Source organism: Amorphotheca resinae (assembly GCF_003019875.1).
Source record: "Amorphotheca resinae ATCC 22711 unplaced genomic scaffold M430scaffold_15, whole genome shotgun sequence".
NCBI classification, from domain to species: domain Eukaryota; kingdom Fungi; phylum Ascomycota; class Leotiomycetes; order Helotiales; family Amorphothecaceae; genus Amorphotheca; species Amorphotheca resinae.
The window spans coordinates 362,135-388,895 of NW_020194485.1; the positions used below are offsets into that span (position 1 = coordinate 362,135).

Here is a 26,761-nt window from a genome sequence, read left to right on the forward strand (position 1 = left end):
GAGTTTGACCATTGCATGTCAGGGAGGTTTCATAGAGACCAACGACCCTCGCCATGCAGCCTAGCGAAGCAGTAGTTATCTTATCTCCTCGAATAATTCAAGAAGACTTGGCGGTTGTATACAGGACAATTACTCTAAGAGACTAGCCTGGATACTCCATAGGATAATTATTATAGTAAAAAGGGTCCTGCAACTTTCTGGGAAAAGGACTGGGGTTTCTATGGACTCTACAAAGTATTGTTCGGATTTTAGCCCAAATCCAGGCTTGGTTTAAGACGATGAAGAAACAAGGAATTCGACATATATGGCAAGTTGCACCATGATAATTCACCTTGCCATCGCTCTTTTAAGACAGAGCATAATATATATCACCGGAGTCTTCCTATCATTGATTATCCTGCTTATTCTCTAGATTTGAATATAATTAACCATGTATGGAGTTCGATACGAAGGTATATTCAGAGGAATTATTTTGAAGCTTATTATGATCCATCAGAGACACACCTTGGTAGATTAAAGGCTATTATTTATGAGCTTGGGAAGTACTACCAGATAGCTATATTCAAGGCCTCTTTAATTCCTGGCATGATAATTACCAGACAGTAATTGATACTAAAGGGGGCCCATCTCCATATTGAGAGTCTTAGATTCTTGTAAAAACTGGGATAGAATGACCCACTTGGACCACTATTCAACATATATTTAGAGAGCAGGGGGAGAGGACTTCGACTCCGTAATCTTCTGTGTAACCATCTCTGAAAGCATCGTAAGCGTCGCTGCAGGGGAAAGGAGAGTCAAATAAGGAACATCCACTTTGAAGGCCTGGAAAATCCATGCCCGGAACTCGGCCGCAAGCATGCTGTCAACTCCGACGCTGCTGATAGGCTTGGTTGCGTCCAGCTTATCCTTAGGAATTAAGACTAAGCTCGAGAATTTTTGGCTGACTGTCTTGAGCACGGCCTCCTCTACTGAGCTTCCGGCCTCAATAGCTTCCGTCACCTCAGCCGCAAGACCGTTGGTCGAACTGCTCGCGCCAGTCCCCGCGCTCGATCCGTCCAATGCGGCTGAGAGCAAAAAGGCACGAGGGTCGCCAAGCACTGGACTTGAGCCCTCAAAGCCCTTTGCCCGTAGCGCCTTGAGGCCCAAAGGCTCCAATCCTGTCAACACGTGGCCCAGAGCAAACTCATCATACGTATTGTCCGCGCCCGTCGGCGTGGTTGTTGTAGTAGACAGGGCGATGTCAATAATCTGTAACATCTCATCTTCGTTGATTGCTTGTATACCCTTGCGCAGTAGAAGAGCCTCAATCTCTGGGTTCTCGTGTAGGTAGCCAACTTCAGAGATCATGCCCAGCCCGACCGAGACGGCGGGAATACCAACACTGCGGCAGTATCGAGCAAATACATCGAGGAAGTAGTTGGCGCTGCAGTAATTACTTTCCGTGGCGGTTCCGACACTGCCTGAGACCGACGAGGTCATGAGGAAAAAGTCTAGGTCCTGTTCACGACCAGAGAGCGCGTTGTACAGGTTCCAAGAGCCTACAACCTTGGGTCTGAGGCCAGCAAGCCAGTAGTCCCGAGGCATGGTGGTAAAGAGCGCCTCCTATATGAATAATCTGATCAGTCACACAAACTTCAAGCTCTTCAAGCGCTTCAAGCAGATTCTAGAATAGATGGGAACAAGGTTGAAGATTTTGACTCACATCGAGACCCATGGCAGCTTGAATGACACCACCAACCGGACCATCTATGCCAGCAACGGCACGGTTGACGTCGTCAGTGTTCACGACATCGCCCCGTATCACTGTCACTTGTGCGCCCAAGGATTGCAGATTCTCAACAAGGCGACGGGCCGGGGCTTTGTCGGTACCACTGCGACCCATAAAGACGAATTTACGGGCGCCTCGTGAAAACATCCACTTGGAAATGCTCCTACCAAGGCCCCCCAGACATCCTATCAGGAGATAAGTTTTCTCGGGGCTCAGTCTGGTGTCATACTTGATTGGCATGACAGGAATTGATGACTCCTCACTCTCTAGGGAGACAACAATGCCTCCACTGTGATAGTGTTTCTCGTCCTTCTTGTGAGTGAGGGCTCGGAAAGCTTCTGTGACGTCGGAGACATCCCAGACCCGGGGGGAAAGGCCGAGGTCTTTGAGGTCACCGCTGCGGTATAGGGTGATGGCATCGGCGAGTAGCCTCTGCCGCAACGATTGCCCTCCCGGCGTTCGCCGAGCGATTAAGCTGCCCATATCAAATGTAGTCAGCGTAATGTTTCGGTACAGCACGCTGGGGTCCGCAGCAACCGTGTCTGCGAGGCCAGATACCCCTGAGCCGACCTGCACGAGGCGCGCACAATCGGCAAATATAGCGGTATCTAGTTGATCGTCGCTAAAGGATACGACGACATCAACTCCTTGAGATCCAGTGACGCGCATGAGCTTGGTCACCAAGGTCGCATCACCAGTAGTAAAAACGTGGTCCTGTGAAAGATTCGAATTTTGGAGAAGTTGCTCCAGGTCCTCCGCGGTGCCACAGACGGCAAAGACCTGTGCGCCGATCTTCTGGGCAATACGTATGGCGGGGAAAACGGCACCGGCATCACCACTGTAGCTGTTGTAGTGAACAAGGATGGACTCATTCGCTTGGAGACGGGCTCTATCATTGATAGCATAGATGGCCGTGCTGAGTGGGAGCGGAAGGCTAGCCATGGTCTGTACGGAGGATACGCAGTCAGCAAGCAATATTCATCATGCGGGCGTAACTAGACTTGAGTGAAGTCAGATTCGAGTTTATATCATACCTTCAAGTCTTCTTGATCATTTAGCTTATAGCAAGAGCCTTCAGGAACACGTTCTAGAGTGGCAAAGTAACCAGGAGCCATGACGACGACACGGTCTCCGGCCACAAAGTCTTTCACACCATTGCCAGTTCTCGTGACCACAGCACCGTACTGAGACGTGCAGGTCGTGCTGCTGCTGTTCTCAGCATTACCGCTGATGGCTTGAAGGTCCTACATAGCAATTTTACCCTATTAGCAACTGCTCTCATCCTTTGACCATCATCATAACTTACCCTGGTACTCAAGCCGATTGCCTTTACCAAGACCTCAATATGGTCTGCGGCTAGAGGGGTTTCAGCTGTCGCCTCTTCCCGGCGGAAAAAAATTGAGTCTGTCTGGCCGACTGTCTCTATATCCAAGCGGAAGGGTTGTGCCTCGCCCAGTGTGAGAGTTTTCTTTTCAGCGCCCTGTTTCTCACGGAATGTGCTGTTCAGAGTTTCTGCGGGAACGAAACGGCTGACATGTAGCACGCCTACAGCGTGGATGAACTCAAAGTCGGGTTCTGGCTCCTCGACAGCCTGCCTCAACACGTCCAACACATGTACGGCTGTGATGTCGATGTCAGCAGGAGGGGATTTGGCGTCAAGGTCGACATCAACGACGAAGAAACGCAGCGATGGCTGCTCGAGCATCAGAGCCCGCGAGAGCCCAAACACGATCCCCAGCTCCGGCCGCGATCCTTGCAGCAGCCGGCCGCCCGTCACCCAGACAAGGTTCGCGCAGCTGTCAGTGAGGATCTTCACAAGTCGCATCTCATCCTCAGTGACGCGCGAGAGCAGGGGATCTTCAAGCTCGATGGTCGCAATCACGTGTACGTTGCGGTGCGCCTGGAGCAGCTCGGGGGTGATTTGATCAAGAGCTACGCGACGGGCTGCCCGCCCAGTCGACTTTTCGATCTGAGCAGCGAGGACTGCATTGAAGCTGTGACTCTCATTCCGCTCGACCTGGTTTTTGCAGATCAGTATCAGTACGAAGGTCATTGCAGATATAACATCATCACGACTCGGGTCAGACTCACGATCAGAACTTCTCCCTTGATGGAGTCTCTTCCCTTCTTATCAAAGCTCTCCTCGAGCGAACGCGTCCGACGACGCGCAAGGACAGCTTCATATGGCCCTCCAAGCTGCGATTGAAGAGCTTTCTCGAACCCGAGTTCTTCCAGTCCACTTGCCTCGCTCGACGAGCTGGCGAACAACAAGGCGCCGCCCGGTGCGACCAAGTCTTTGAGAGAGGCGAGTTCCTTGCTTAGTTGAGTCGTGCTCCTAGGGCCCAGTAGTATGACGTCGAATTCAGGCTCCTCGCGATTGATTGATTGAGCAGGCTTGCCGTTGGACGAATAGTCCTGGAAGCGTAAGGTCCCATCTTCTGCGTAGGACGCCCGCCATAGAGACTGGCATCTTTTGAATGCAGTAGCCAGCCTGAGGGTGTCGGCCAGGTACGATTCATCCTTCTCTGCTAAGAAGCTGAGGATTCGCAGCTTTGGATTTTTGTGTGCCAGGAGGTCAACGATAGCCCCTAGCCGCGCAACGGCAACCTCACGCTCTCCGGCAGTTGCGGCTATTGCCACATACTGTTCGATGTAGGATGAAAACTCGACCCCGTTGCTGGGACGCAACTTGGTTATATCCGGCTTCCAGAGAACACGCAACATAGGGTGACGCTCATCTTCGTCCTGTTGCTGAATACCGCTGTGGTATGCGACAAGACGGCATTTGCTGATACGCAACAGTGCCGAGCCGTCGTCGCCGTACAGCTCTCCCGAGACTCTGATGGTACCAAAGCCGACCGGCTCCGACACGGCCTTGACGTTCAGCTTCTCCTTTGCTGGCACGGCTGACTGGCCCGTAGGAGGCGGCCTTAACATCATCTGCTCGATGTGAACGGGTACTTTGGCCGTAAGCTCGCGGACGACGCCGCTTGTGCTGGCAATGATTCCAGCCTGGAAGAGGGCGTCGATGGTGATGGGATGGATCATGTACTTGGACTCGGAGTTGATACCGCTTCCACCCCCCTGTCGCAGCTCCGTGCTGGCCAGAACGTTCATATCTTGACGTTTAGTGTGCACGTGAACCTGGGACAGGGACTGGAATGAGTCTTGGAAGTTCAAGCCACCCTCAACAAACTTGTTGTACCACACCCTAGGAGCGGTGGGCTCTACATTGTCTTGTTTAATCTCAGGGAGTCGACTCGTCGTGTCATGTTCCGAGGCTACGGTCAACTGGATCAGGCCTATGGCGTGAGTGGTGGCCTCTCCAAGGGCGTAGGAGCTGATGTTGAAGTGGTACCAGTCGGAGCCCCCACGCCTGGAAACCTGGGCGGGCTGTAGAGTTGTGAATACTTCAACTCCGGTATCCAGACCATCCTCTTGGGGTAACACGAGGGCCTTGGTAATGTGAATATCATGGAGCCCAAACGCGATACCCTCATTGCCCACATTCGATACGTCTTTGACCTGAGACATGGCTTCGATAGCCATAGCCAAGTAACCGGCAGCAGGAACCACAATCGTGGTGTCTAGCTTGTGGCCCTTGATCCATGGCACGTCCTTTGCCTTCAGGACGTTCCGCCAAGATGTCAAGATCCCATTCCCACCGTGCACCTGGGAACCGAGCAGGTCATGGTGTGGATACTTCCTATTCCGCCACTCGATACTGCTCCGCGACTCGTGGAAAAGCTTCTGTTGCGGGTCATAGTCCCAATAGTACTTGGGAAGGTCTAGTAACATCGCACCTTGCCTCGGCTTGAGTAGTAATTCGGTTTCGGGCTTGATAGGCCACGAGCCGACCACATTGACGTCCTCGAACGATACGGTGTGGCCGTGCAAATAAAGGTCTCCAACCAGGTTCAAGACAGTGGTGACCGAATTCTTGCCTCGGGAAAGAGCTGTATTGTAGTGCACCTTGTCTTTGCTGATGTTCAATTTGGTGTACGTCTGCTTAATGGGTAGTTCCAGTGCCGAGTGCGGACCAATCTCAACCAAATGGTATGAACCGAAATCTTTCAACAGCTTCCCGACTACGGTCTCGAACTGAACGGGAGACTCGAGATTGGCCCGCCAGTATGAGAGACTGATCGCGTCTTGCTCAACTATCTCCCCGTTAACGGATGAGATCCATGTTGCACCCAGGTCAGATACTGGAGACCCATCTGTTGACATAGAGTCTACCCCAGATATCGCCGAGATGAGATGCTGCTCGTATTCTTCTCCGAGTGCGGCCATGTGGTGCGAGTGGTAAGCCTTACCATCTGTCTTCAGCAGTCTCGCGAAGATGCCCTGGCTGTCGAGGGAGGCCTTCAGTTCTTGGATGCCGTCAACATCCCCACTAATGGTGACACTTTCGGGTGAGTTCACACAAGCGACGTTGATCTTATTTTCGAGACCAAGAGCCTTTATCTTCTCATTGGCGTCGGTGCGACCAAGCCCGGCGGCCATCATGGCGCCAACCATTGCTTTGGAGCTCCGTGTCACTGTGTAGCCGCGGTAGTATGCAATAGTGATGGCTTGCTCGGCTGTCACATAGCCTGCAGCGTACGCAGCTGCAATTTCACCCGAAGAGTGGCCCACGACACTCTGGGGCTTTATGCCAAATGCTGAGAGAAGCTTCACCAAACCGACTTGAACAGCGGTGCATATAGGTTGGCTGCGCGAGGCATGATTGATCATACTTGTCTCGGCTGGTTCAAGAAGTGTTTCCAGCAAGGTCCAAGCTGGTGGATGTGGCAGCGACTGCAACGTCGAGTTGAGCATCTGGATGGTTTGCCGGAAGATGGGAAACTCGGCCAGCAATCCACGACCCATTTCCGGCCATTGAGCCCCCTGGCCCGTGAAGACAAACGCCAGAGGCAATTTGGAGTAAGTCTTTCCTTGTATGCGAGTACGCAAGTTTTCGAGTGTCAGATCCTCTTTTTGATGGCCTGGGCGGGCGAGTACATAACCTCGAACCGGGAGATGAGACCGTCTGACGCCCAGGGTGTAGGCAAGATCTATGGTGTTGACATTAGGGAGATCGAGCAACGACAGATCCGTGACTCTGCGCTCCAGTGCTGTATCGTTGTTCGCGGAGAATGGCAAGAGAATTGTGGTTCTTGCCGAGGCTGTGACCTTCTCCTCAGATGGCCTCTGCATATACTCTGAGGGAACATGCATATGGGCTGCGTCGATGATTACGTGTGAGTTCGCACCACCGTACCCGAACGAGTTTACGCCAGCCCTCCTGACCCGCCCATCACTGTTATGGGGAGAGCTGGACGGCCAAGGCGTGGCCTCGGTGACGATCTTAATGTTCCACTCGTCAAGCTTGATCTTCGGGTTGATGCTTTTAACTCCCACTGTGGGTGGGATTTCTCCTTTTTCTAATGCCAGGACAACCTTGATGATGCTGGAAATTCCGCTCGCCGCCTCACTGTGTCATGCGTCAGAGCTATTTTCGTTATAAACGGAATGGTACAAACCTGTGGCCCAAGTTCGTCTTTACCGAGCCGATGAGCAACGGCGGAGCAGATCCTAGCCTCTTAAACACTCGAGATGTAGCCTCAACCTCGATAGGGTCTCCAACAGCGGTGCCAGTGCCGTGGCATTCTACATAGTCCGTTTCATCATAACCGAGGCCGGCTTGAGCGTATGCCTTCCGGATGACAGCTTCCTGACCATCAGCACTCGGAAGAGTGATACCGTTTGTCCGTCCGTTGCTATGCAGCATATCAATCTGACGCTCATCTTGGAATGCAAGGGCGAAAATACCTGTTTACTGCTGTTCCACGAATGACGGCGCGAACTGGATCCCCATCCCGGATAGCGTCGCTCAACCGCTTGACGAGCAGTGCTCCGATACCGTCTGCCCTTCCATACCCATCGGCAGACGAATCAAATGTATGACAAGTCGAAGTCTTGGACAAGACTCCAGCTTTCATTGTTGCCAGCTGCTGCTCTGGAGACTGGATCAGGTTGGCGCCTGCTACGACAGCCGAATCGCAGTCCCTTGATAGCAGAGCAGAGCAAGCTGCGTGAAGACAGTAGAGGGAGGAGGAGCAAGCCGTATCGATCACGAAACTAGATACTCCTATCAGCTAAGACGATCCGAATGGTCTGTATGTCTGCACAGTGTAGCATACCTTGGTCCTTTCAAATTGAAAACATGGCTGATACGGTTAGCCAGAATGGTAGTTCCAAGACCCGTTGCCGTGTAACGGTGAGTGTATTCTGCGTCTTTAAGCTGCATCGTGATGAAGTCAGTCACAAAGTTGCCGACGTAGCACCCCATGTTGGCCCCTGAAAGCTGCTCTAGCGACAGCCCAGCACTTTCGAAAGATTCAAATACCACCTCTAGCAGTTTCCGTTGCTGGGGGTCCATGAATGTAGCCTCTAGATTGTTTATGCCGAAGAAAGAATTCTCGAACGACCTGATGTCTTCATCGATAAAATACCCTCCGGAAGTGTTCAGACTGCCTGGCCGCTCACTGTTTGGGTGATAGAACCCATCGATGTTGAATCTGGTCGCTGGAAATGGTCCTTGAGCAGAGATACCGGCTTTCAGCAGATCCCAAAGCTTGGAGCTGGAGGAACTCCCACCGGGCAAACGACAGCCTGATGCAGTTTAGTAGCTGACAGACGTGAATGATGAGTCTTAACGAACCCATTCCAATAATTGCAATTGGCTCTGCGGCGATGTTCTCATTGCGTTCACTGTAGCTTTCTGACCCGTAAGAGTCTCTGTTGACTGATGGATCATTACTGCTAGTGTATCCATTTAGCTTAATGTGTCCGTTGCCATTGGCATGTCCGTTGGTGAGATACCCGTTGTTGTTCAGTTGCTCGTGCCCGTTAGTACCGGTGGTATACCCATTGGCGTTCAGAGCCTGGCCATTCGAAATGTCAAAAGACGTAGGCGTTGCCGCCTCTGAGTTGACAGAGCCAACCATGTTGAAAATGTTATGGTGAAAGGGCCACGGCTGATTGAAATGAAGTGTAAAAATTCTATGATTGGATTGCAAGTCTTTTATTCTAATCAGTCCTAAAGTCTATCTTTACGGACTCAACCTTGCTTCTTCCCTGATGGCTTTATATACCAGATTGTCTTCTGTCCAGATAGCACACCTTTCACTAATCAACCGATATATACAAGGAACGTCTCATGAGTGACGGCGGGAAAGCCCCATGCTTGTCTCACAATGCTTGGACTATCCAGAATCCCCCCACCTCATGGGGACACTGGGGAGTTCACTGCCGGTGAGATAGAGTTCGAGACCTAGCGTCAGCACAGAATAATCATTATCATTCAACTATCCTACTCGCAGCAGCGAGATCTGAAGTCGTTGGTAAACTAAGACTACTAAGTACACGCAGGTGTGTCTACAAAATGAACACCCTATCGAACCCCCAACAGATGCAAAGCGTGCAGACCTCCTCACGCTGATAACCACATGCAGTCAGGCAGCGATGATATCGAAACAAAAGATAAGGTCTTGGAGTCTGGGGTTACATGGTGGGGACTTTGAGACATCTCATAAGCTTACGAGGATGATCTCTGCAACTATTCGGACTCCGCCCTCCAAGGAATACAGGGTGCAGGAAAACCAATATGATCTCTTACATGACGCATGTAAGATCAAGAGTTCACTTACCTGCTATTCCATCTAACAAATCCCGGGTCGAGATCCAGCCATGCTGGCGTGCTATGAGTAGCCCCATTCTGATACCGGCCCACTCTTCATAGTTATGATAATGTCTATTCATCTATGTAATACATAACTGTGTAATTAATATGGATGCAATATTCGTGATCTCCCCGCCTTTTACTGATTCTCAGTACTTGGCGGAAAAGGATTGTAGCCTGGTCATTTTATTCATGGAGTAGGTGAAAGTGGTCTGCGGTACACTTCGTTTGCCCTATATTAAAGCAATATTTCATGCACACACACGGCCAGCTTAGAACCGTAGTATAGAACTTCTCGGGACTTGCGAGACTGGAAGGTTTGTGTCACGGATTAAGTAAATCACTTGCAGAGTTATGAGACGAAACTTTCATGATGTGAGATTTGAGGCTAGTAGTAAGCAATAGAACTTCGTCTAACATTGCTGTTTGAAAGGCGGCTCAACCCTGAATGTTTGGGCCTTGATCTTCCTTGTACTTTGCGTACTCGTCCATAAGCGTGCCCATTTCGAACTCCAGTGCCTTCCCATTAACGATGATCGGCTTGACATCTAACATGATGAACAGCATGCGGGCTGGCTTCTCGTTGGAAGTATTTCGCCAGCGGTGCATAGCCCCACGGTTAATCGAGACATCGCCAGGTCGAAGAATGCGAGTCTCCTCACCGCCCAGCCACAGCTCGATCTCGCCCTCGCAAACGGTTCCAATACCGAGAGTGAGGGCGCGGTGGAGAGATGACTCGGTACCGGGAGCGAAGTCGATCATACGGACGACGCATCCGTTGGGCATATGTAGGGATGGCTGTGAGGAATCATTGTCAGGAGACATGAAAGTCACATACATTTGGGAGCAGGAAAAATAGAATCAAGTGAGACTGTGAGAGGGTACAAACTTGTTTCTTGATGAACTCAAGGTCAACATCTCCAGTGAGCTCGATTGGGTTGCTGTCGCTACTGTAGAAGATGGACTGGGCAGCTGCGCCGCCTAACATTGGGGCACCGTGATAGCCATGATCGGTCTGCAAGTACATGAGCTTTGTCTTTTTGTAGGTGCTATTCATTATCATGTCTTCACGCACCTGAACAAAGACAGAATTGCCTTCACTGTCGTGTCCGGTCAAGTACCGGAAAGGGTTACGAAGGCCCGGAGCCGGAAACCCAGTACAAGGACCAGAGGTTGACATTGTAAGATTTTTAGAAGGAGGAATGAGACTCCGTATGGTGTCAATAGACCAGAGAATATGTTAAATATGCAAAAAAGAGAAGAAGTGGCGGACGTCAAAAGAAGTTGAAAATATAAATGTCAAGCTGAGATTACTTATACGCGGGCGCCGTAAACGCGGTGCAAGTCTCAAGATATTTCCTGCTATTTGGCTGAATGTTCCGAGAAGGTGTCCAGTAATTATGGATCGATCCACTGAAACGTTCGTATCGGAAGCTCCAATTTGGGACGTGGGCATAGGGAAGTCTGCAGCAATAGCAAAGACGTGTTCGAGTAAATGGATAGCAAATAGCATGGAACCATCTGCTCATGAGACTAGATTGGCGGACTTGAATCCAAGGTCACATTCAGTCTTACTGCAGTCTGACTATGCTGTTGCACGATGACCGAAAAGCGACAACTTCAGACACTTCTAGAGCGCAGTTATTGCCCTCATTGAGGCGGCTCCCGCTATGATCATCGCCATCTGATACCACCATGCTTATGCTGACATCCACCCACCGACATGATTGCATCGTTGATAATTCACCGGAACTCTCAATAATCGATCAGCACCTAGGCCTTACCCCTATTCAATCTCGGTTAGTAACCGTATTAGGTAAGGGAGGGCAGTACGCGAAAACTAGTAATACGTACCTAGATCTAATCTAATCCCCTACTACGAACGATTAGAGGCATAACAGATGAGCGATAAGTACCTTATTTACTGATCTCAAGATCCTGACCCCATGGACCGCATCAGGCAATATTTACGCATCTGGATATACGATCGGGAATGTGATGTCGTAAAATCCTTCGGCTACGGGTCCCCCCTGAAAATGATATTACCACTCCTAGGGTGAATGTAAAAGGTTATATAGGTTGTTGCTAAGATGGCTTATTGGCATCAGCAACTTAGGGATAATCATGACCATACAGCACACATTCATGACAATGCATCACATTCATGATCAGATTATGCAGTCATTCATGGCCAGATTATGCAGTCAGCATTATCTTGGCACAAAAGCGACCCGTCCCAGTTGTCCAGTAATTTGCTTAACAACATAATCGCTGTCTGCCCCGGCTCTTATCTCCGTCTTGGCGGTTCTTCCACTGACGGGCTCCAGAGATATTGAGGTTACACGGATTGGAGAAGAAGAAAGTGTTTCATTAGTCTATCTAGAGATGTTATGTAAGCGCATTTCAGCTTCAACATCAACGTCAATTCTGTTGTAGTCTCGACGTAACCTGAAGGAAAACACTTCAATTGCGAGATCAATTGCGATACGTTGGCCAAGCCTTACTTTGCGCCCTTTGTTTAATTATCGTATTATCACTACACAATGCGAAGCATTCGAAGTTGCCTGTGCCTTGCTACGTTGATAGCTCAGGTAGCTTGTGATGCTGTGGTGGACGGCAAGTTATCCTTCTACACCTCGTCCTGGGAGAATTGGGACGAGAATACAGCGCGATGGTCAGCGTACGAAGCGCCTACTTTCTCCGCCGTATTCAAGCCCGAAACCGAGGCCGAGCTATCTCAGGGTGTTAGTGATACTCCATACATCCAAGTGTCATATGTCATATCTTGACTGAGCAACTGCTAAGTATTGTTGGTGTGATTGCATGTAGATAGAATATCTTGCGAAATACAATATCCCGTACCTGGCAACTAAGCCAGGTGGTCATGGTAATGTACCCACACTGGGTAATTACCAAAATGTTGTCCAGATCAATTTGGACAATTTTCGACATGCGGTCATGAACTCGGACCACAGCATCACCATCGGCGGTGGTGCAAAAATGGTAGATCTCATACCGACGCTGCACAGAGCAGGTAGAGAGATGAGTAAGTTTGCATCACCTATCAACTGCCGCTGTTTGAGCTATCTGACCATAATCTGTGCAAGCTGTTGGATCCTTCCCTTGCGTTGGTGTTCATGGCGTGATGCTCGGTGGTGGCATGGGCCGCTTGATGGGCAGATACGGTTTGATAAGTGATGCACTGCTCCAAGCAAAGGTGGCGCTTTGGAATGGCACAATCGTTGAGGCTTCAGAAAAGGTCAACCCAGACCTGTTCTGGGGCCTGAGGGGCGCCGGTCACAACTTTGGCGTTGTCCTCGAGTCAACCTATAAGACTTGGCCGGACGAAGGCGGTCTGCACTACAATGCTGATATGGTCTTCACAGACGACTCTCTTGACGGAGTAGTGAATACTTACAGAGAGATTGTCCAGGATGGTTTGGACCCATCCTTGTTCTTGATCCTAGGTTATATGTATGATGCGGATGCAAAGAAGGTTCGTACATCCAACCGTAACACGTAACAAAACATCCAATCACTGACCCTTTAATCAGCCTCTGCTCATTATGAATGTTGTCTATGCACACAATGAAGAAAAAGGCCGCCGAGTAGCAGGCAGATTTGCTTCAAGCCCGAAGGGAACTGCAGAACCCATTACGCGGATCTCTTTCAAGGAGTCAAATATGAACTTCTCCGAGCTCGGGTCAGGGAAAGCTGTCCCTGGCGTGTGCGATGTAAACCTGAAGAACACTTTGTACACCGCTAGCACACCAAGCCTCTTTGAGACCGGCGCTATGAAAGCTGTCTATGAGTCGTTTGGCTCTTTTGTGCGCGCGCACCCGGGTGCTAACCGCTCGATCCTGCTTTTCGAGGCGGCGGATGGTAAGGCTGTGGACGCATTGCCCCATGACTATTCGGCCTATGCGCATCGTGGAATGATGACCACCAATGCAATCATCCAGGCGACGTGGGATGAGGATGAGGATGGCATTGTAGCAGAGGCCGCTAATGCCTGGGGGAAGGGGGCCCGGGACTTGCTGGCGAAACCAGAGGTATCTGGTTATGACAAGCTTCACGCATACGTGAACTATGCAAATAGAGATGAGCCACTCGCGGCGCTGTATGGATATGACGAGAAACGGCAACGGAGGTTGACGGCTTTGAAGCAGAAATATGACCCGCACGGATGCTTCAATGCATATCGTCCCTTGCCGTTGGATATGAGTGGTTGGGAACTACCGACAGCTTCAGGGGCTCCTCAAAGAACGAGAGATGAGCTATAGGTGATCAGAGGCGCCTCCATGGACATCATACTAGAACACAACGTTGGGCTAGCCAGCGTCTATGAGGCTACGCAGACTCAGAATCTCCCAGTAGAATAGAATGGCATTGTTACTTGGTAATTTGCTCCTTGGCCGATTTTTCAGTCTCTCGTGATATTTTGTGTCATTACACAGCGTGAGGCATGACTTAAGGTATATTGAAATAACCATAAGTCCATAGCATATTAGCATTGCAACCTTTGATAATAGACAAGCATGAGCATGGCTCTTCAAGCAAACCAGCCACTAGTCTCGCCCCAGAAGTTCGCTCAGAAACTCCCCAATATGCCTGTTACACTCTTCAGGACAGTGTATCAGGATCCAGTGTGATGCCTCTGGAATGACTCCCTTCTTCAGCCCCTTAGCGAAGAATTGTTCCTGACCATCAGCTAGGTCTGGCGTGAGCGCCGCATCCTGGCCGGCCATGATCAACATGGCAGGTACTTGGAACAGGAATTCAGAGGCGTCTTTGGCCAGAGGCAGCTCATCTTCTCCGTTAATGGACCGAGTACGGTACCAATTCATCGGACCACGCAAGCCGTTGCGAGAGTATTCGGACACTATTCCACAAGTAAACGTGTTAGTTAGCTCGTAGCCTATGTTTCGTCCCGACTATCGAGCCTAGGAGTGAGCAGATTATATACCATAGTGCTTCAACACCTCCGGTGTCACCAGCGGCGAGCGCTGCACCTTGAGTAGATTTTCCGGGATCAAGCCAACATATGGATCGAAGCCGGGCAGGCCATCCGTCGTAACCCCGCCGAACATGGCGTTGAGGAAACCCTGCAGATGAGCCGGCGACTGACTGGCCAGGGCCTCGGCCTCGGGCCCAGCGTTCTGCAACTGGTAGGTGAAGGCGGGATTCTTCTTCACGAAGTCCTCAAGTGGGAGCACGACAGGCTGCGGCGGTGTGAATGGCACACAGAAGCAGAAAACAGCGCGCACCAGCTCCGGATGATACATAGCCAGGCGCCAGGCCAGGAATGCGCCCCAGTCATGTGCGCCGACGACGACGGGCGACGAGCTTGAACCGCCCACGGCTCGGATCAACTGCATCATCTGGTCTGACATGTTCTTCATCGAGTACTGCGCGAGAGAGTCCGGGGCGCTGGTTTGGCCGTACCCCAGCATGTCTGGTATAACGACTCGGCACCCGAGAGTTAGGAGATAGGGCACCTGGAAGCGCCATCCATGAGCGAGGTCAGGCCTAACAGAGGGTATCAGCGAGGTGGCAAGAATATCGAGAGATGTGTAGGATGTACGTACCATCCGTGCAAGAGTAATACAGTGGCAGCCGGATGCCCTCGAGGGTTTGCAAGCTGGTAGTGGTACCTGATACCGTGACCGACATCTATGAAGTGATGCTCGACCCTGGGATCATCTACTAGGAGTGCTTCAGGAGCCATATCAACAGCTTCAGTGTCAAAGGTAGCGAGGTAGAGGATTTGGGATGATCAATGCCAATATAGAAGTAGAAGACTGGAGTTTCGATTTCAGTGCCGCAATGAGCGGGGTGAGCGTTCTACGCCGCAATTCTAAATACAGGTTTACAGCGTACACGTATAACACTCGCTTCGCTATAGTGATATGTATAGTAACGCAAGCCAACTTCATGGGACTGCGGCGTAGAACCAGCCAAGTCTGGCGTAGATTTAGGTAGAACCCTAGTCAATTCTACTGCGGTGGGACACTGCATGTGAACCACTTCAATTCAATTCTATGCGTAAGCCAACCAAGTCTTAACCTCGGCACGTCAGCGTGGTATTGGATGTAACCCTCCGGAAGATACTAAAAGGCCTGATGACAGGATGTTTACTTGAACGAAGAGGCGACCAATGAATTATGCAGATTACGTTCCTATAATGGCCATTCACTGCTTGGCTCTCTTGGAGCCATGAGTTTGGACGCTTACAAGTCACAATGAGAATTGGAGTCATTAGCTCCCATAGTGATTAAAGAGATCAATCTAAGCCTGTAACGACGTTCGATGTAGGAGATCAGAACAGCACCCCTAAGCATAAGAGCGTCGTGCATATATTCGATAATGACCAATAAACTTCTGGTTCTGGTTATTTTAGCCACTGAATGACTAACTATGCTTTACCAAAGTAGTTCTGTTCCCTCCAAGGCGTCGATAAACTTCCCAGAGGTATCCTTGCGCGTAGCACCGTCGACCTAGGAATAGAGATGTAAGCATGGGAGAATATCTCAAGACAAAGCGCTTTAAGACTCACCACCTTGACAATGCTGGACGAACTCTCTTCAATAGTTGTCGGGGCCTGTTCAAGGCCCACCTTGCGGGCAACCCAGTTACCTGGATTGGTTTGGACAAGACTGAGAGCGAGTCAATTGGCAATTTCCTGGCTACTGTGCTCTGTCCAGAAGACTCACCCAGGATGCACGGCAACGACCGTGAGCCATTCGTTGGTGAAGTGGATTGACCTGCGTGCCAAAATTAGCTTTACATTTTCCCGTGGAATCCGTCTCTTTCCCTCCACCTACTGTGTAAGCCAGTTCAATGCAGCCTTGGAGGCTCCGTAGGCCGGGAGAATATGCGACCCAATAACACCAATGTAGCCAACAGAACCGGCGGTCGTAGAGATAGCAATCCACTTTGGCTCGCGCGCCTTCTGGAGTAGGGGCTTGAAGGTCTGAAATAGCAGCAACGGCGCCGCGGCATTGACCTCGAAACAGATCATCAGGTCCCTACGCTCGACGCTATCGAGGGCCACCGGGGTTGGGTAGCCGCCCGCGTTTGCGATCACCACATCGATATGGTCGATGCCGGCTTGTTGGATCTTGGTCAGTGCTTTCTTGGGATCGTCGAGAGACCCGCTGTCGATGTGGACAAGGAGGAGCTTGGTGCCATTCGCCGTGGGGAATGACTTGAGCTCGGCGACTTCAGCTGTGGTGTCGTCGCGGATGCTCCCAATCACGGTGTGGTTCGGTCGATTGAGATAGATGCGAGCTAGACTCGCTCCGATTCCTGGATAATATACTTGGTCAGTAATTGCAATTCGTTCGCCCGTTCATGGCGCAGCCTTTAACCAACCTTTGCTTACACCGGTGATGAAAACCACTACTGGACTTGCCATGTTGTGCTTCTACTAAATTTTTGAAAGAAGTGGAAGTAACACAATATTGTCTTCAGCGACGATACAACCTAAACACATAGATGCGTCGCAGGTCTTGATGTCTAGAGAAGCGTCAAACGTAAACGGCTTTCTTAATTGATCCGTAGTATAAGTGAGGCTGGCAAAGAAACATACAAGCGCTTCATCTTTCCCCTCAGTCCACCATTTAGGTCCAGACGGCCAATTGGGAAGATGACGTGAGACTGTGACTGTTGCAACACTTTGCATTGCAGACTTCATTGCAGCCGATTATAACGTCCGAAATGCTACTCTCCCGGAATAAGTGTTAGCGCCCCTAATTTGAAAAGCGTTTTCAAGTGGGGGAGAGTACCTTATCTAAAGTCAGGGTTTAGACAGCCTACATGCAGTGTAAGAATTTGGCAGATCTTACATGCGTCGGCCCGTACCTTTGAAGTAATCCGTGTAACGATTACACGGTTAACAGAAGAAGCACGACTTTCCCGCTCTTACTTAGCTGCATGCTTATTTTCACTTCCAGCAGCTTGGCATTAGCAACTTAAGGTAATAATACTCTGCGGGACAAGGTGGTTGGTAACATCAACGTATATTGCACTACTGTATAGCCAATAACAGTATGTTCTAATATGTACCACGTCCTACATATTCCTTCTTCAGATCTCCAAGATCGCTCTCGACCTTCTTGCCGTCAGCGGCATATACGGTCTTACAGTCCAACAGAACCCACATCATTCTGCCGGGCAGGGTGCCGTTGCCCGTGATGTTCGTCCATTTGTGGTTTGTCGCACGCTGGACGCACACGTCGCCTTGGCGCATGATGCGCTTCTCGCCCGAGTCGAGCCACAGCTCGAAGACGCCCTCCACCACAATACCGTAGTCTATCGTCAGGGCCCGGTGCACTGGCGATGAGACGCCCGGACCAAAGTCGATCATGCGTACGATGGATCCATTCTCAATATGAAACGGAGGCTGCATATACAATGCTCTGGTCAGCTCGGGGAACAACCCGACCCGCAATCACAGGCTGATGTCAGACTTAACGGACCTCCTCGGCTTTAGCCTTTTTGACGTCGACGTTGTCATTGAGATCAACGGGCGTCTCCCTGGTAGAGTACAAGATATTGGCGACCGCTTGTTTCTCAACCATCAGCCGATAGTGGTCGCCATGATCGGAGTGCAAGAATACAGACTGGCCCTGTTCGTTTTGGCCCGTGATGTGTCGAAAGATTTGCCGAAGGCCAGGGGCAGGGAAGCTTTCAGTGTAGTAACCTTTTGGATCTTGGGTCATCTTGAACTAGGTCGAAATGCTCTTGTAGGATGCAAAGAAGCTATCATAAATGAGCTGTGTAGGAGCTCTGTGATCCTTTTATTTCACTCCAATACTTATATCTCCATTTTTACTGCTGCATGTAGTCTCTCAGCCCCCCTATTCAACAAGCGAGTGGTTATCGGCCCACCCCGGGGTGTCTACAACAACCCTATCTGCCTGCTGACAATGTTGTTCCCCCATCTAGGATCATATTGCATCCCGTGGAGTAGCTAGACATAGAACTACAGAAGAACATGACAGCGTCCGCTACTTCATCCACGAGTGCGATCCGTCCAATGGGAACTGCAGCCTTTATCATTCCTGCTAGGCCGGGTACATCTTCCATGGCCTTGCGCACCATGGGTGTGTCGACCCACGATGGACACACGCTATTCACCCGAATTCTGTGGGGTGCATTGTCGAGAGCTACAGATTACCATGTCAGCCCAGCCACCATGCAGACCGCTGCTCTAATCACTCACCTGCATTCTTGGTAATTCCTAGCGCGGCATGCTTGGCCGTCGTGTATTGGATCATGCCGGGTGTGGCGACGAAGGCCGATGCCGATCCAATGATAACAATGCTTCCTCGAGTAGTCCCGCGTTCTGGTGAACCCGGCTTCAGAGCGGTCGGTTCCTGAGATTTCATAACGGCCGAAATGGCGCGTGTAACCAGGAAGGTTCCGGTTACGTTGACTTTCAACATGCGGTCAAATTCCATGGTATCTGCCTCCGCTACCGGACTAGCCACTTTGACTCCAACCTTCAAACTGTCAGTAATGCGAGAAAGACTGTGGTGGTTGTGTTGGGCTCTTACACCTGCCGCGTGAACGCAGTAGTCGATTCGACCCAGAGTGTCAGCTACTTGCCTGACAACCCCGTTGACGGAGTCTTCCAAGCTAACATCAATGCCTATTGCCTCTAAACGCAAGTTCTGGTTCAAGGCTACGCTTTGACACTCAACTACAGTTGCCTTAGCTGCGTCCAAGTCGATATCGGCGACAACAAGGCCTCGGACTCCGAGTCTTGCAAAGGACACCGCGCAAGCCCTTCCAATTCCACTGCCGCCTAAACCATGTCAGCCTTCTGATAGATGCCCTTGTTGGGACTCCTGAGACGGCTCGGGCTCCGAAGTGGGTGGGGGTACCTCCAGTCACAAGCGCTGCTCCGCTGAGATCCATGGTGTCTGGATGGGTCGGTCTACTATGAGGGTTGGGTGGATACTCCTGGCACGGAAACTCGTAAACGACCAAGCCAGACAGCTAAGTTACATGCTTCTGGCAGCAACGATATTGACGATTTAAGTAGGTCGAAACGCGGGAGGATGATAGCCGATTCCCAGGATATCGATAGTAGTACATAAGTGCTTATATGTTAGTGTTAGGGTGTTTGTATCTGCCGAGTCCTATCAGTACGGCCTTCGTAAACCATCAAATAAAACCAAATTTTCATAACTTCAACGTGATTATGAGATCGAAGACATGCATGCTTACTTGGTACTCCTAATTATAAGGGCACTACCTAAATCTCCGCCAGACTTAGCTAAATCCCCCCTATTCCTAACCGAGAATAAGCGATAGATTTACAGCGTACACCTATAATACCCCGCGTTACTATAGGTAGTACCTAGTCTAGGTACCTACACTCAGAATTGTCTATTTGGCAAATTCTAGATTAGAAATAGGGCACAGATTTAGCTAAGTCTGGCGGAGATTTAGGTAGGGCCATTATAAGACATAGACCCTAGACCTTATCGATGCTACTCTGACATGCATAGTAGAAGTAGGTAGTAAGCAGTGCATCAAGAACATGCAGCATTGCTTTTATTCCCAGCAATCAGCCGGTCTATACAAGAGCCTCAGGTAAGGAGACATCAATAATGGCGCCATTATGGTATCTTGGACTTATCCCGATATAGGAGTAGGTGGCAGCATCGGTGATGGGGGTATCCAGGGGGAAGTTTTACGTCCACACCTGGCCGGAAAGGAGAAGCTATTGCCGCCACAAACCGGGAATGCCAAACGCTAATGCGAGTGTCAGACTGTCAGTAAGCGTGACAAGACGATGGCTCCATGGAAAAAATAAGGTTCAATCGTCCTAGACGGCAAGGCCGTGCCCAGGACAAAGTGATAGAACGAGCTGAGCCAAGTTATAGCTGAGGTCAATCCTGAGGAATCATGGATTGCGAATAAGTCATTTCAATTTACTACCACGATGAGCGATAGAAATTTTCGCGTCGTTATTGTCGGTGCAGGCCCAGTTGGGCTGTATTTGGCTCATGCCATGGAGAGGGCGAATATTGACTATGTGGTCTTGGAGCAGCAGTCAACTGTGCTCAACCTCTCCGGGCAACTTCTCTTTACCTGGCCTCATACCGTACGGCTTCTTGACCAACTTGGCCTCTACCAGGCTGCAAAAGATTCCGCCATCCCCATGCTTTACAAGAAACGCGTTTATGGGCATGATGGACAAGTTACTTCCACCAACCAATTCTGGGACTACGTGAAACCACAGTGAGTACAGAATGCTCCTCGGAGATGGTTCTAACGCTGAGACTTGAATTAGTCACGGTTATCCTTTCCTTCCCATGCCGCGAAGTGAATTAATCAAAGTTTTGTATTTCAATCTGAAATATAGAGACACGAATATCACTACCAGCGCTGAGGTTGTGGACATCGAGACATCTGCCGAAGGCGTTCGTGTCCATCTGCTCAATGGCAACATTGTAAACGGCTCCATCGTAATCGGCGCCGACGGGGTCCATAGCAAGGTCCGCAAGGTCATGTACAATCTAGCAGGGGAGTTGTCCCCTGAGCACATGGCGTCAAATTTTTATGGCATCTTTGGCTGGGCAGACATCTCAGACCTGCCCATTGAGCCCGCAGTATTCTTCGAGTCTCGAGGCGCAGGGGCCGTAGTCCAATGTTTGGGGACTCCAGAGAGACTGCGGTTCGTGACTCTGAAGCCACTTCCAGCGACCCTGACAGGACGCAAGAGATACTCAAGACAAGAGATGGAGGATTATGCCGCGTCCATTGCTGATGTTGCCATATGTCCTGGAGTCACATTCAAAGATGTATGGGCAAGAGCAGACAAGGACAAAGCACGAATGCTGAACCAAGAAGAAGGCTTCATGAGCCTCTGGCATCACAATCGCATTGTTCTAGTAGGCGATGCCGTGCATAAAAGCACCAGTGTCAATGGTCTGGGAATGACCTGCGGCCTGCATTCTGCGGCGGTGCTGGCCAATTTGCTGCAGGGTCTAGTTGCGTCCAGAGGTCAGAATCCCTCAGTAGATGAAATCGACAAGATCTTCTCTCACTACCAGCAAGAGCGGCAGGGCGAAGTCAAGCCGGTATGGGATGGTGGTTACTCCATGATTCGCCAAGTGACACGAGATTCGTGGTTATCCTGGTTATGGGACAGATACGTCTTGCCGTGGGTTGATATGGAGAATTTCATGAAGGGCATCATTCCCTCTTTGCTCTTGATCAGACATGGGAACATCTTGTCGTACGTTCCCTTTGTTGGTGAGCAAGGGTCGATCGCTTGGTTACGCCGGCCAATTGCCAAGCAAGGTAGTAGGTAGGCCTGCCGCACACCAGAATTTCCAAGTTAGATAGAGCAATGAGCAATTCGAAATAGGAATGCAAAACACCGTTCCCTCATGTTCTATCTGATGCATTGGATGGCTTAGGGTAAATCCAAAAGGCAACATGATGACGTCCGACGCAGCATTCCTGGGATACTGTACTTACCTACAGTACTGGAAGACCGCGCGCAGAGCTGCAGCCTGTGGCCAAGCATTTTGCGAGCGGCTACTGTAATGAATGTCCGACACCCTATCGAACAAGTCAGCTTACTGCAGCCCTCGCACGCCGCCAATGTTCTCTATGTTCAGCCGCCGCAATGCGATAGGCTATCGGGGCGCGTGGAGTTAAGCAAGGAGACAGAGGCGTCGTAATAGTAAGGTTACACAGTCTCGCACGTCGTAATAAGGTTACCTGTAGCGTGGACTTAGCGAAGCGGATTTAGCTTAACGGCCTTAGCGCGGCGGACTTAGCGTTAGCGTAAGGTAGCGGACAAGCGGACAAGCGAAGAAGTCGTCGTCGTAGTACCTGCCTAAACGTGAGGTAAGGTACCTAGGTACCGTGGGTAGTGACTTAGCATAAAAAACAATGCTATTTCCCAAGGACGATAGTTGTTTTCAAGCAACCAAACCACCAACACAGTCTTCCAAGAATCGAAATCAATCAAAACCCCCGCCAAGACAGAAACCCAAGTTACCCAACCGCCTTCCACAATGTCTCGCTTGACCCCCCCTAAGACTATCGCTGGGAAGCCTGTGGGCCCCGTAGGCTATGGCCTCATGAGTAAGCCGACAAGAAAGCCTCAAGAATAGCTCTAACTTGCTAACAAATCGCTTGCACCAGCCCTCACCCTTTTCGGCGGCATTCCCTACGACGAGGCGATCAAGCCAATGAAGGCAGCCCTGGAAAATGGTGCTACATTCTGGAATGCTGTAAGCAAGGCGCAAGAGATATAGCCGAACATCATATGCTGACACCCTCGACAGGGAACATTCTACGGTCCTCCACACGCCAACTCTCTCCAACTCCTTAAGTACTACTTTACCAAGTACCCGGAGGATGCCTCTCGCGTCGTGCTCAGCGTCAAGGGGTCCTACGATGGCGCCACCCAGACGCCACAGGCCAGTCCAGAACAGATCCGGGCCTCCGTAGACGAGTGTCTGGCTGTACTCGATGGTGTCAAGTCCATCGATCTCTTCGAGCCCGCGCGTATCGATCCCAAAGTGCCCGTTGAGACTAGCGTCGAGGCGCTCGTAGAACTGGTCAAGGAGGGCAAGATCGGATCCTACGGCCTCAGTGAGGTAAACGCTCAGACAATCCGTCGTGCCAACGCCGTGTACCCCCCAGCTGCCGTTGAGGTCGAGCTTAGTCTGTTCTCACGACACGCATTGGATAAGGGCGGCATCGTCGACACATGTCGCGAACTCAACATCCCGATCGTTGGCTACAGTCCGCTGGATCGCGGCTGGCTGACCGGCCAGTTCAAGACTCTCGATGACATCCCTAAGGACGACTTCCGCCACTACTACCCGCGCTTTCAGCCCGGCAACTTCGAGAAGAACGTTAAGTTGGCTGAGGCTGTGGAGCAGGTCGCCAAGAAGAAGGGCACCACCAGCGCCCAAGTCGCCATTGCTTGGGTACAGCAGCAAGGTGTGCTACCTATTCCCGGATCTACTAAGGTGCCACGCGTCCTGGAGAACACGAAGAGCATTGAGCTTACCGAAGCTGAGTCCGCGGAGCTGGAGGATGCTCTTAGCAAAGCGACGGTCTCAGGCGCTCGGTACCCTGAGATGTTCCAGGCCCACCTGAACCAGTAATGGCCAGCGGGAGCTCCATTGCTCGATTAGGCTTTGATACTACTTGTGTCATCACTTCCATAGACCAAGTAGATGACTTCAATTTCAACTCAGTTTTCTATCCTAAACTTCTATGCATCTAGACGTGCGGGGAGACCCAATCAATGCTGAAGCATATTGAGCTGTACTGATGCAGGCCACGGCAGGTAATCTTTGAATGATTGAGAGCCACGCCCTTATGTCGAACTCCCAGAGAAATAGTGATTGATGGACATGTGCCAGTTGCATATCTTTTCTCTCCTCTTACGTTATAAAGATCGTTGTAAGGTCTTTGCTATTCAGTGATTTCCCCATCACAGTCCTACGTTAGTTTATCATACCTAAGGCAGATTTCTTCTAGACCTTTACTAGCGAAAACACTCGTCAGACTTACAGATCCTACGATCCTCTTCACGCCATACCACGCGCACAGGCACCCGAATTGGCCCTATCAGCCCTACGTAAGGGATTACTAATTACGCCATCCACGGGACGGGCCGAGATAGCACCTTTTTAGTGCAGCTTAGTGGCGCTAGTTAATTGTACCCCTATAGCACTCTTCCCTCGTTATCAAACCGTGAAACCAATACCCCAATACATTTTCAGCCGTCAGGAATATGTTTCACTGAGGAGGCAACTACGGCGAGAGAAAGACTATCAACGCTACCTTAGCACAGCCCAGCTGGATTCTAATTTCTTGACTTTTCTTGCTTCGTAAATAATATACTTCTTCAGAAGTTCTTCTGTCTCAAGACTTAACTATGCATTCAGCGACGAGTCGTTGGAGTATATATACGGCTATGATGCATAGAGACTCAATAGACTACGCGGTATGAATTCAAAGTACGACATGACTAACGTGTTCTGCTCCTACGATCCGATCGTACAAAAGTCTTCGGTAGAATATTAACGACACACGGCTGAGAGCAGGCGCTATATCCCCTTTTTTTGAAATATCATAGTAATCTGTTCTTGCTTCTGTTTATAGACAGAATTATAGATGTATTACTTAGACCGAGACATTCATCTCAACATGTCATAGGCTTCTATATTAGACCTGCTAATTTTGAACCCCGACATTCTGTACATATCGTATTTCTAAGATGCCTACTCATCACAGGACCTGAGTTATCAAGCTTGTGCGGAAGCACTGTCATGCATAGCGACACAATATCATTTAAACATATACATCATTCTTGGTCATTGAGGTCATTGACTTATGTGAGCTAGTTTATATCACCAAGCACAATTGTGCCATGTCTTCAGCTTTCCGTAAAGGTACCTTCGAGCGTCTTCAGATTAAACCACCTATAGAAGAGCCAGTCCTTCAAGTCGAGCCAACAATCAGTAAACGTTTCGGATGTTGAAATGTACGGATGATCAACTTACCCAAATTGTGCGTGGCAGAAATGTATCCAACGTTCTCACCAGCAGTGTCGAGTTCCCATACCAGAACCAGACAGGGGGTGATTGCTTCAGGACCGTAGCCACGACGCCCTTGGCGTATTCGTCCGGAGTCATAGCGTCTGATATGGCTCAGTCCCAATAGAGTCTTTGTTCTGGGAGGAACTACTTACCAGGACTTCTGTTGATGTGAGCTTTGAATACCCCGGCCAAAGGTGCGTAAATCGAGTCTGTAAGAGATTGTCAGAGCGTACAGAATCAGAATCTGCGACCATAATGGAACCATTTACCCTCTGGTAGTGCGCGACTGTCACGTACATCACTCTTGAGGATATTGGTAGACACCTCTCCTGAGATAACGTTTATTACCTTTACTCTGTAGGTTCATAGTACCACCCGTTCTAATTAGCTATTTTGTTCCTTTCTTTCGTGATACTCATGTACCGAGACATGATGCATATGAGTCTACTCACCCGAAAGGCTTCATTTCGACGCGCAAAGTATTACCGTAGTGGACGAGCGCTGCTTTGGTCGCGTTGTATGACGCCCCGAAGACATACGGACATACGCCCCCAATCGACCCAATGTTGACCACGGTACCGCGGGCGCGGACGAGCATCTTGTGGAAGTGATGTACCATGCGCATTGGCCCAAACACATTGACGGCGAACATCTTTTCCACCTGCCGGACGTCCGTGTCGGCCGCTGTCATGGTATAGCCTATCAGGGAGACATGAGCTTAGTCAAGCAGAATAGAAGGGCAGGTAAGGTACGTACAGATTCCACTGTATGAGGCTCAATAGTATCAGTTCTGGGTGTTTCTTGTATTGAACTTGCGGCTGAGGACTACTTACGCATTGTTGACTAACACATCGAGCTTGCCGGCTGTGATGGCCTCGACCTGTTTCTTGAACGGCAACATCTCCTCCTCTTTGGTTACGTTAAGATCCAATACATGGATTTGAGGATGATCCAGATGCTTTCGTCCTTCGTGTGGTAGCAGCGTCGCAATAACGCTCAAACCTGATGCGACAAAGTGCTTCGTAAGAGCATGACCTATGCCACCTTCGCCGCACCTGTAGGCAGTCAGGAGGGAGCACTGATATCGTTCTATATTGCAAGTGGATGAAGCATGGGATTGGACATAGAATGACACTCACCCGGTGATCAGAACGAATCTCGTACGTGGACTAGTCATTGTTTGATGGCGTATTGCACCTAAATTCGACCCGAAGTCTTCGAGAATGAAAGTTTACAGACACTGCTACTTACAATACACGATCAACTTCTCAGTTCAAAACTAATGTCAGTAAGCAATGTCTAACTTGGCCTTCTGTCTCCTTCGCCGTACTTTTTGACGTACAGCACACATGCTCATCAGGTGACGGATCTTTCTTAATGGCCTTCGACGATATCGCAATAGTCTTTGACCCATGAAAGTGCAGCAATGTAAGGCTTACATACCTTGACATGCAGATTAACGGTCCAAGTCTTACATACCTTTCCCTTGAATCCGAGAGTACACAGTGGAAAGAAACGCTCCGATGTTCAGGGGAGTGTACGTAGCGGTGGGGGATTGAAATTATAGCCTCACACTTTGTGATGAATATGAAACGGTAGTCTAATCCAAGAATGGCAATCTTATGTGCTATCTAGGTATGTAAGATTAATTTCTGCTTATCAGGGCGTTGTCGT

At 50.1% G+C, this 26,761-nt stretch overlaps 9 protein-coding genes across 9 annotated transcripts; 2 read left to right on the forward strand and 7 right to left on the reverse strand.

Annotated features, from left to right (window-relative positions):
• Nucleotides 1–594: 594 nt before the first annotated feature.
• On the reverse strand, nt 595–8,499 carry M430DRAFT_130024 (hypothetical protein). The gene is made up of 9 exons (XM_024862123.1): nt 8,475–8,499; nt 7,954–8,425; nt 7,583–7,891; nt 7,294–7,530; nt 3,860–7,244; nt 3,075–3,785; nt 2,803–3,012; nt 1,703–2,713; nt 595–1,602 (listed from the first exon to the last, which is right to left on the reverse strand). Exons 1-9 carry the CDS (start codon nt 8,476–8,478, stop codon nt 703–705), a joined length of 7,239 nt encoding a protein of 2,412 aa, XP_024716517.1. The 5' UTR covers nt 8,479–8,499; the 3' UTR covers nt 595–702.
• Nucleotides 8,500–9,932: 1,433 nt separating this feature from the next.
• On the reverse strand, nt 9,933–10,674 carry M430DRAFT_148709 (hypothetical protein; the record flags this gene model as incomplete). The annotated part of the gene is made up of 3 exons (XM_024863138.1): nt 9,933–10,292; nt 10,384–10,509; nt 10,570–10,674. The coding sequence occupies 3 exons, from the start codon at nt 10,672–10,674 to the stop codon at nt 9,933–9,935; spliced, it is 591 nt and encodes a 196-aa protein (XP_024716518.1).
• A 1,363-nt stretch (nt 10,675–12,037) lies between these two features.
• Nucleotides 12,038–13,777, forward strand: M430DRAFT_31891 (hypothetical protein; the record flags this gene model as incomplete). Its single annotated transcript, XM_024866065.1, has 4 exons — nt 12,038–12,238; nt 12,324–12,540; nt 12,602–12,990; nt 13,049–13,777. 4 exons carry the CDS (start codon nt 12,038–12,040, stop codon nt 13,775–13,777), a joined length of 1,536 nt encoding a protein of 511 aa, XP_024716519.1.
• Nucleotides 13,778–14,062: 285 nt separating this feature from the next.
• M430DRAFT_111245 (hypothetical protein) lies at nt 14,063–15,222 on the reverse strand (the record flags this gene model as incomplete). The annotated part of the gene is made up of 3 exons (XM_024861425.1): nt 14,063–14,376; nt 14,461–15,023; nt 15,083–15,222. The coding sequence occupies 3 exons, from the start codon at nt 15,220–15,222 to the stop codon at nt 14,063–14,065; spliced, it is 1,017 nt and encodes a 338-aa protein (XP_024716520.1).
• Nucleotides 15,223–15,916: 694 nt separating this feature from the next.
• M430DRAFT_54580 (hypothetical protein) lies at nt 15,917–16,911 on the reverse strand (the record flags this gene model as incomplete). The annotated part of the gene is made up of 5 exons (XM_024868481.1): nt 15,917–15,991; nt 16,051–16,150; nt 16,208–16,258; nt 16,319–16,802; nt 16,869–16,911. 5 exons carry the CDS (start codon nt 16,909–16,911, stop codon nt 15,917–15,919), a joined length of 753 nt encoding a protein of 250 aa, XP_024716521.1.
• Nucleotides 16,912–17,497: 586 nt separating this feature from the next.
• On the reverse strand, nt 17,498–18,267 carry M430DRAFT_46129 (hypothetical protein). Its single transcript, XM_024867820.1, has 2 exons — nt 17,975–18,267; nt 17,498–17,898 (listed from the first exon to the last, which is right to left on the reverse strand). Exons 1-2 carry the CDS (start codon nt 18,215–18,217, stop codon nt 17,551–17,553), a joined length of 591 nt encoding a protein of 196 aa, XP_024716522.1. The 5' UTR covers nt 18,218–18,267; the 3' UTR covers nt 17,498–17,550.
• A 24-nt stretch (nt 18,268–18,291) lies between these two features.
• Nucleotides 18,292–19,418, reverse strand: M430DRAFT_70434 (hypothetical protein; the record flags this gene model as incomplete). The annotated part of the gene is made up of 4 exons (XM_024869491.1): nt 18,292–18,664; nt 18,721–19,000; nt 19,055–19,305; nt 19,385–19,418. 4 exons carry the CDS (start codon nt 19,416–19,418, stop codon nt 18,408–18,410), a joined length of 822 nt encoding a protein of 273 aa, XP_024716523.1. The 3' UTR covers nt 18,292–18,407.
• Nucleotides 19,419–20,451: 1,033 nt separating this feature from the next.
• M430DRAFT_23486 (hypothetical protein) lies at nt 20,452–23,644 on the forward strand (the record flags this gene model as incomplete). Its single annotated transcript, XM_024864913.1, has 5 exons — nt 20,452–20,750; nt 20,803–21,767; nt 22,470–22,610; nt 22,671–22,759; nt 22,814–23,644. 5 exons carry the CDS (start codon nt 20,452–20,454, stop codon nt 23,642–23,644), a joined length of 2,325 nt encoding a protein of 774 aa, XP_024716524.1.
• Nucleotides 23,645–24,824: 1,180 nt separating this feature from the next.
• On the reverse strand, nt 24,825–26,264 carry M430DRAFT_46132 (hypothetical protein; the record flags this gene model as incomplete). Its single annotated transcript, XM_024867821.1, has 8 exons — nt 24,825–24,987; nt 25,052–25,188; nt 25,240–25,296; nt 25,357–25,442; nt 25,540–25,786; nt 25,844–25,851; nt 25,921–26,142; nt 26,227–26,264. The coding sequence occupies 8 exons, from the start codon at nt 26,262–26,264 to the stop codon at nt 24,925–24,927; spliced, it is 858 nt and encodes a 285-aa protein (XP_024716525.1). The 3' UTR covers nt 24,825–24,924.
• Nucleotides 26,265–26,761: the final 497 nt, after the last annotated feature.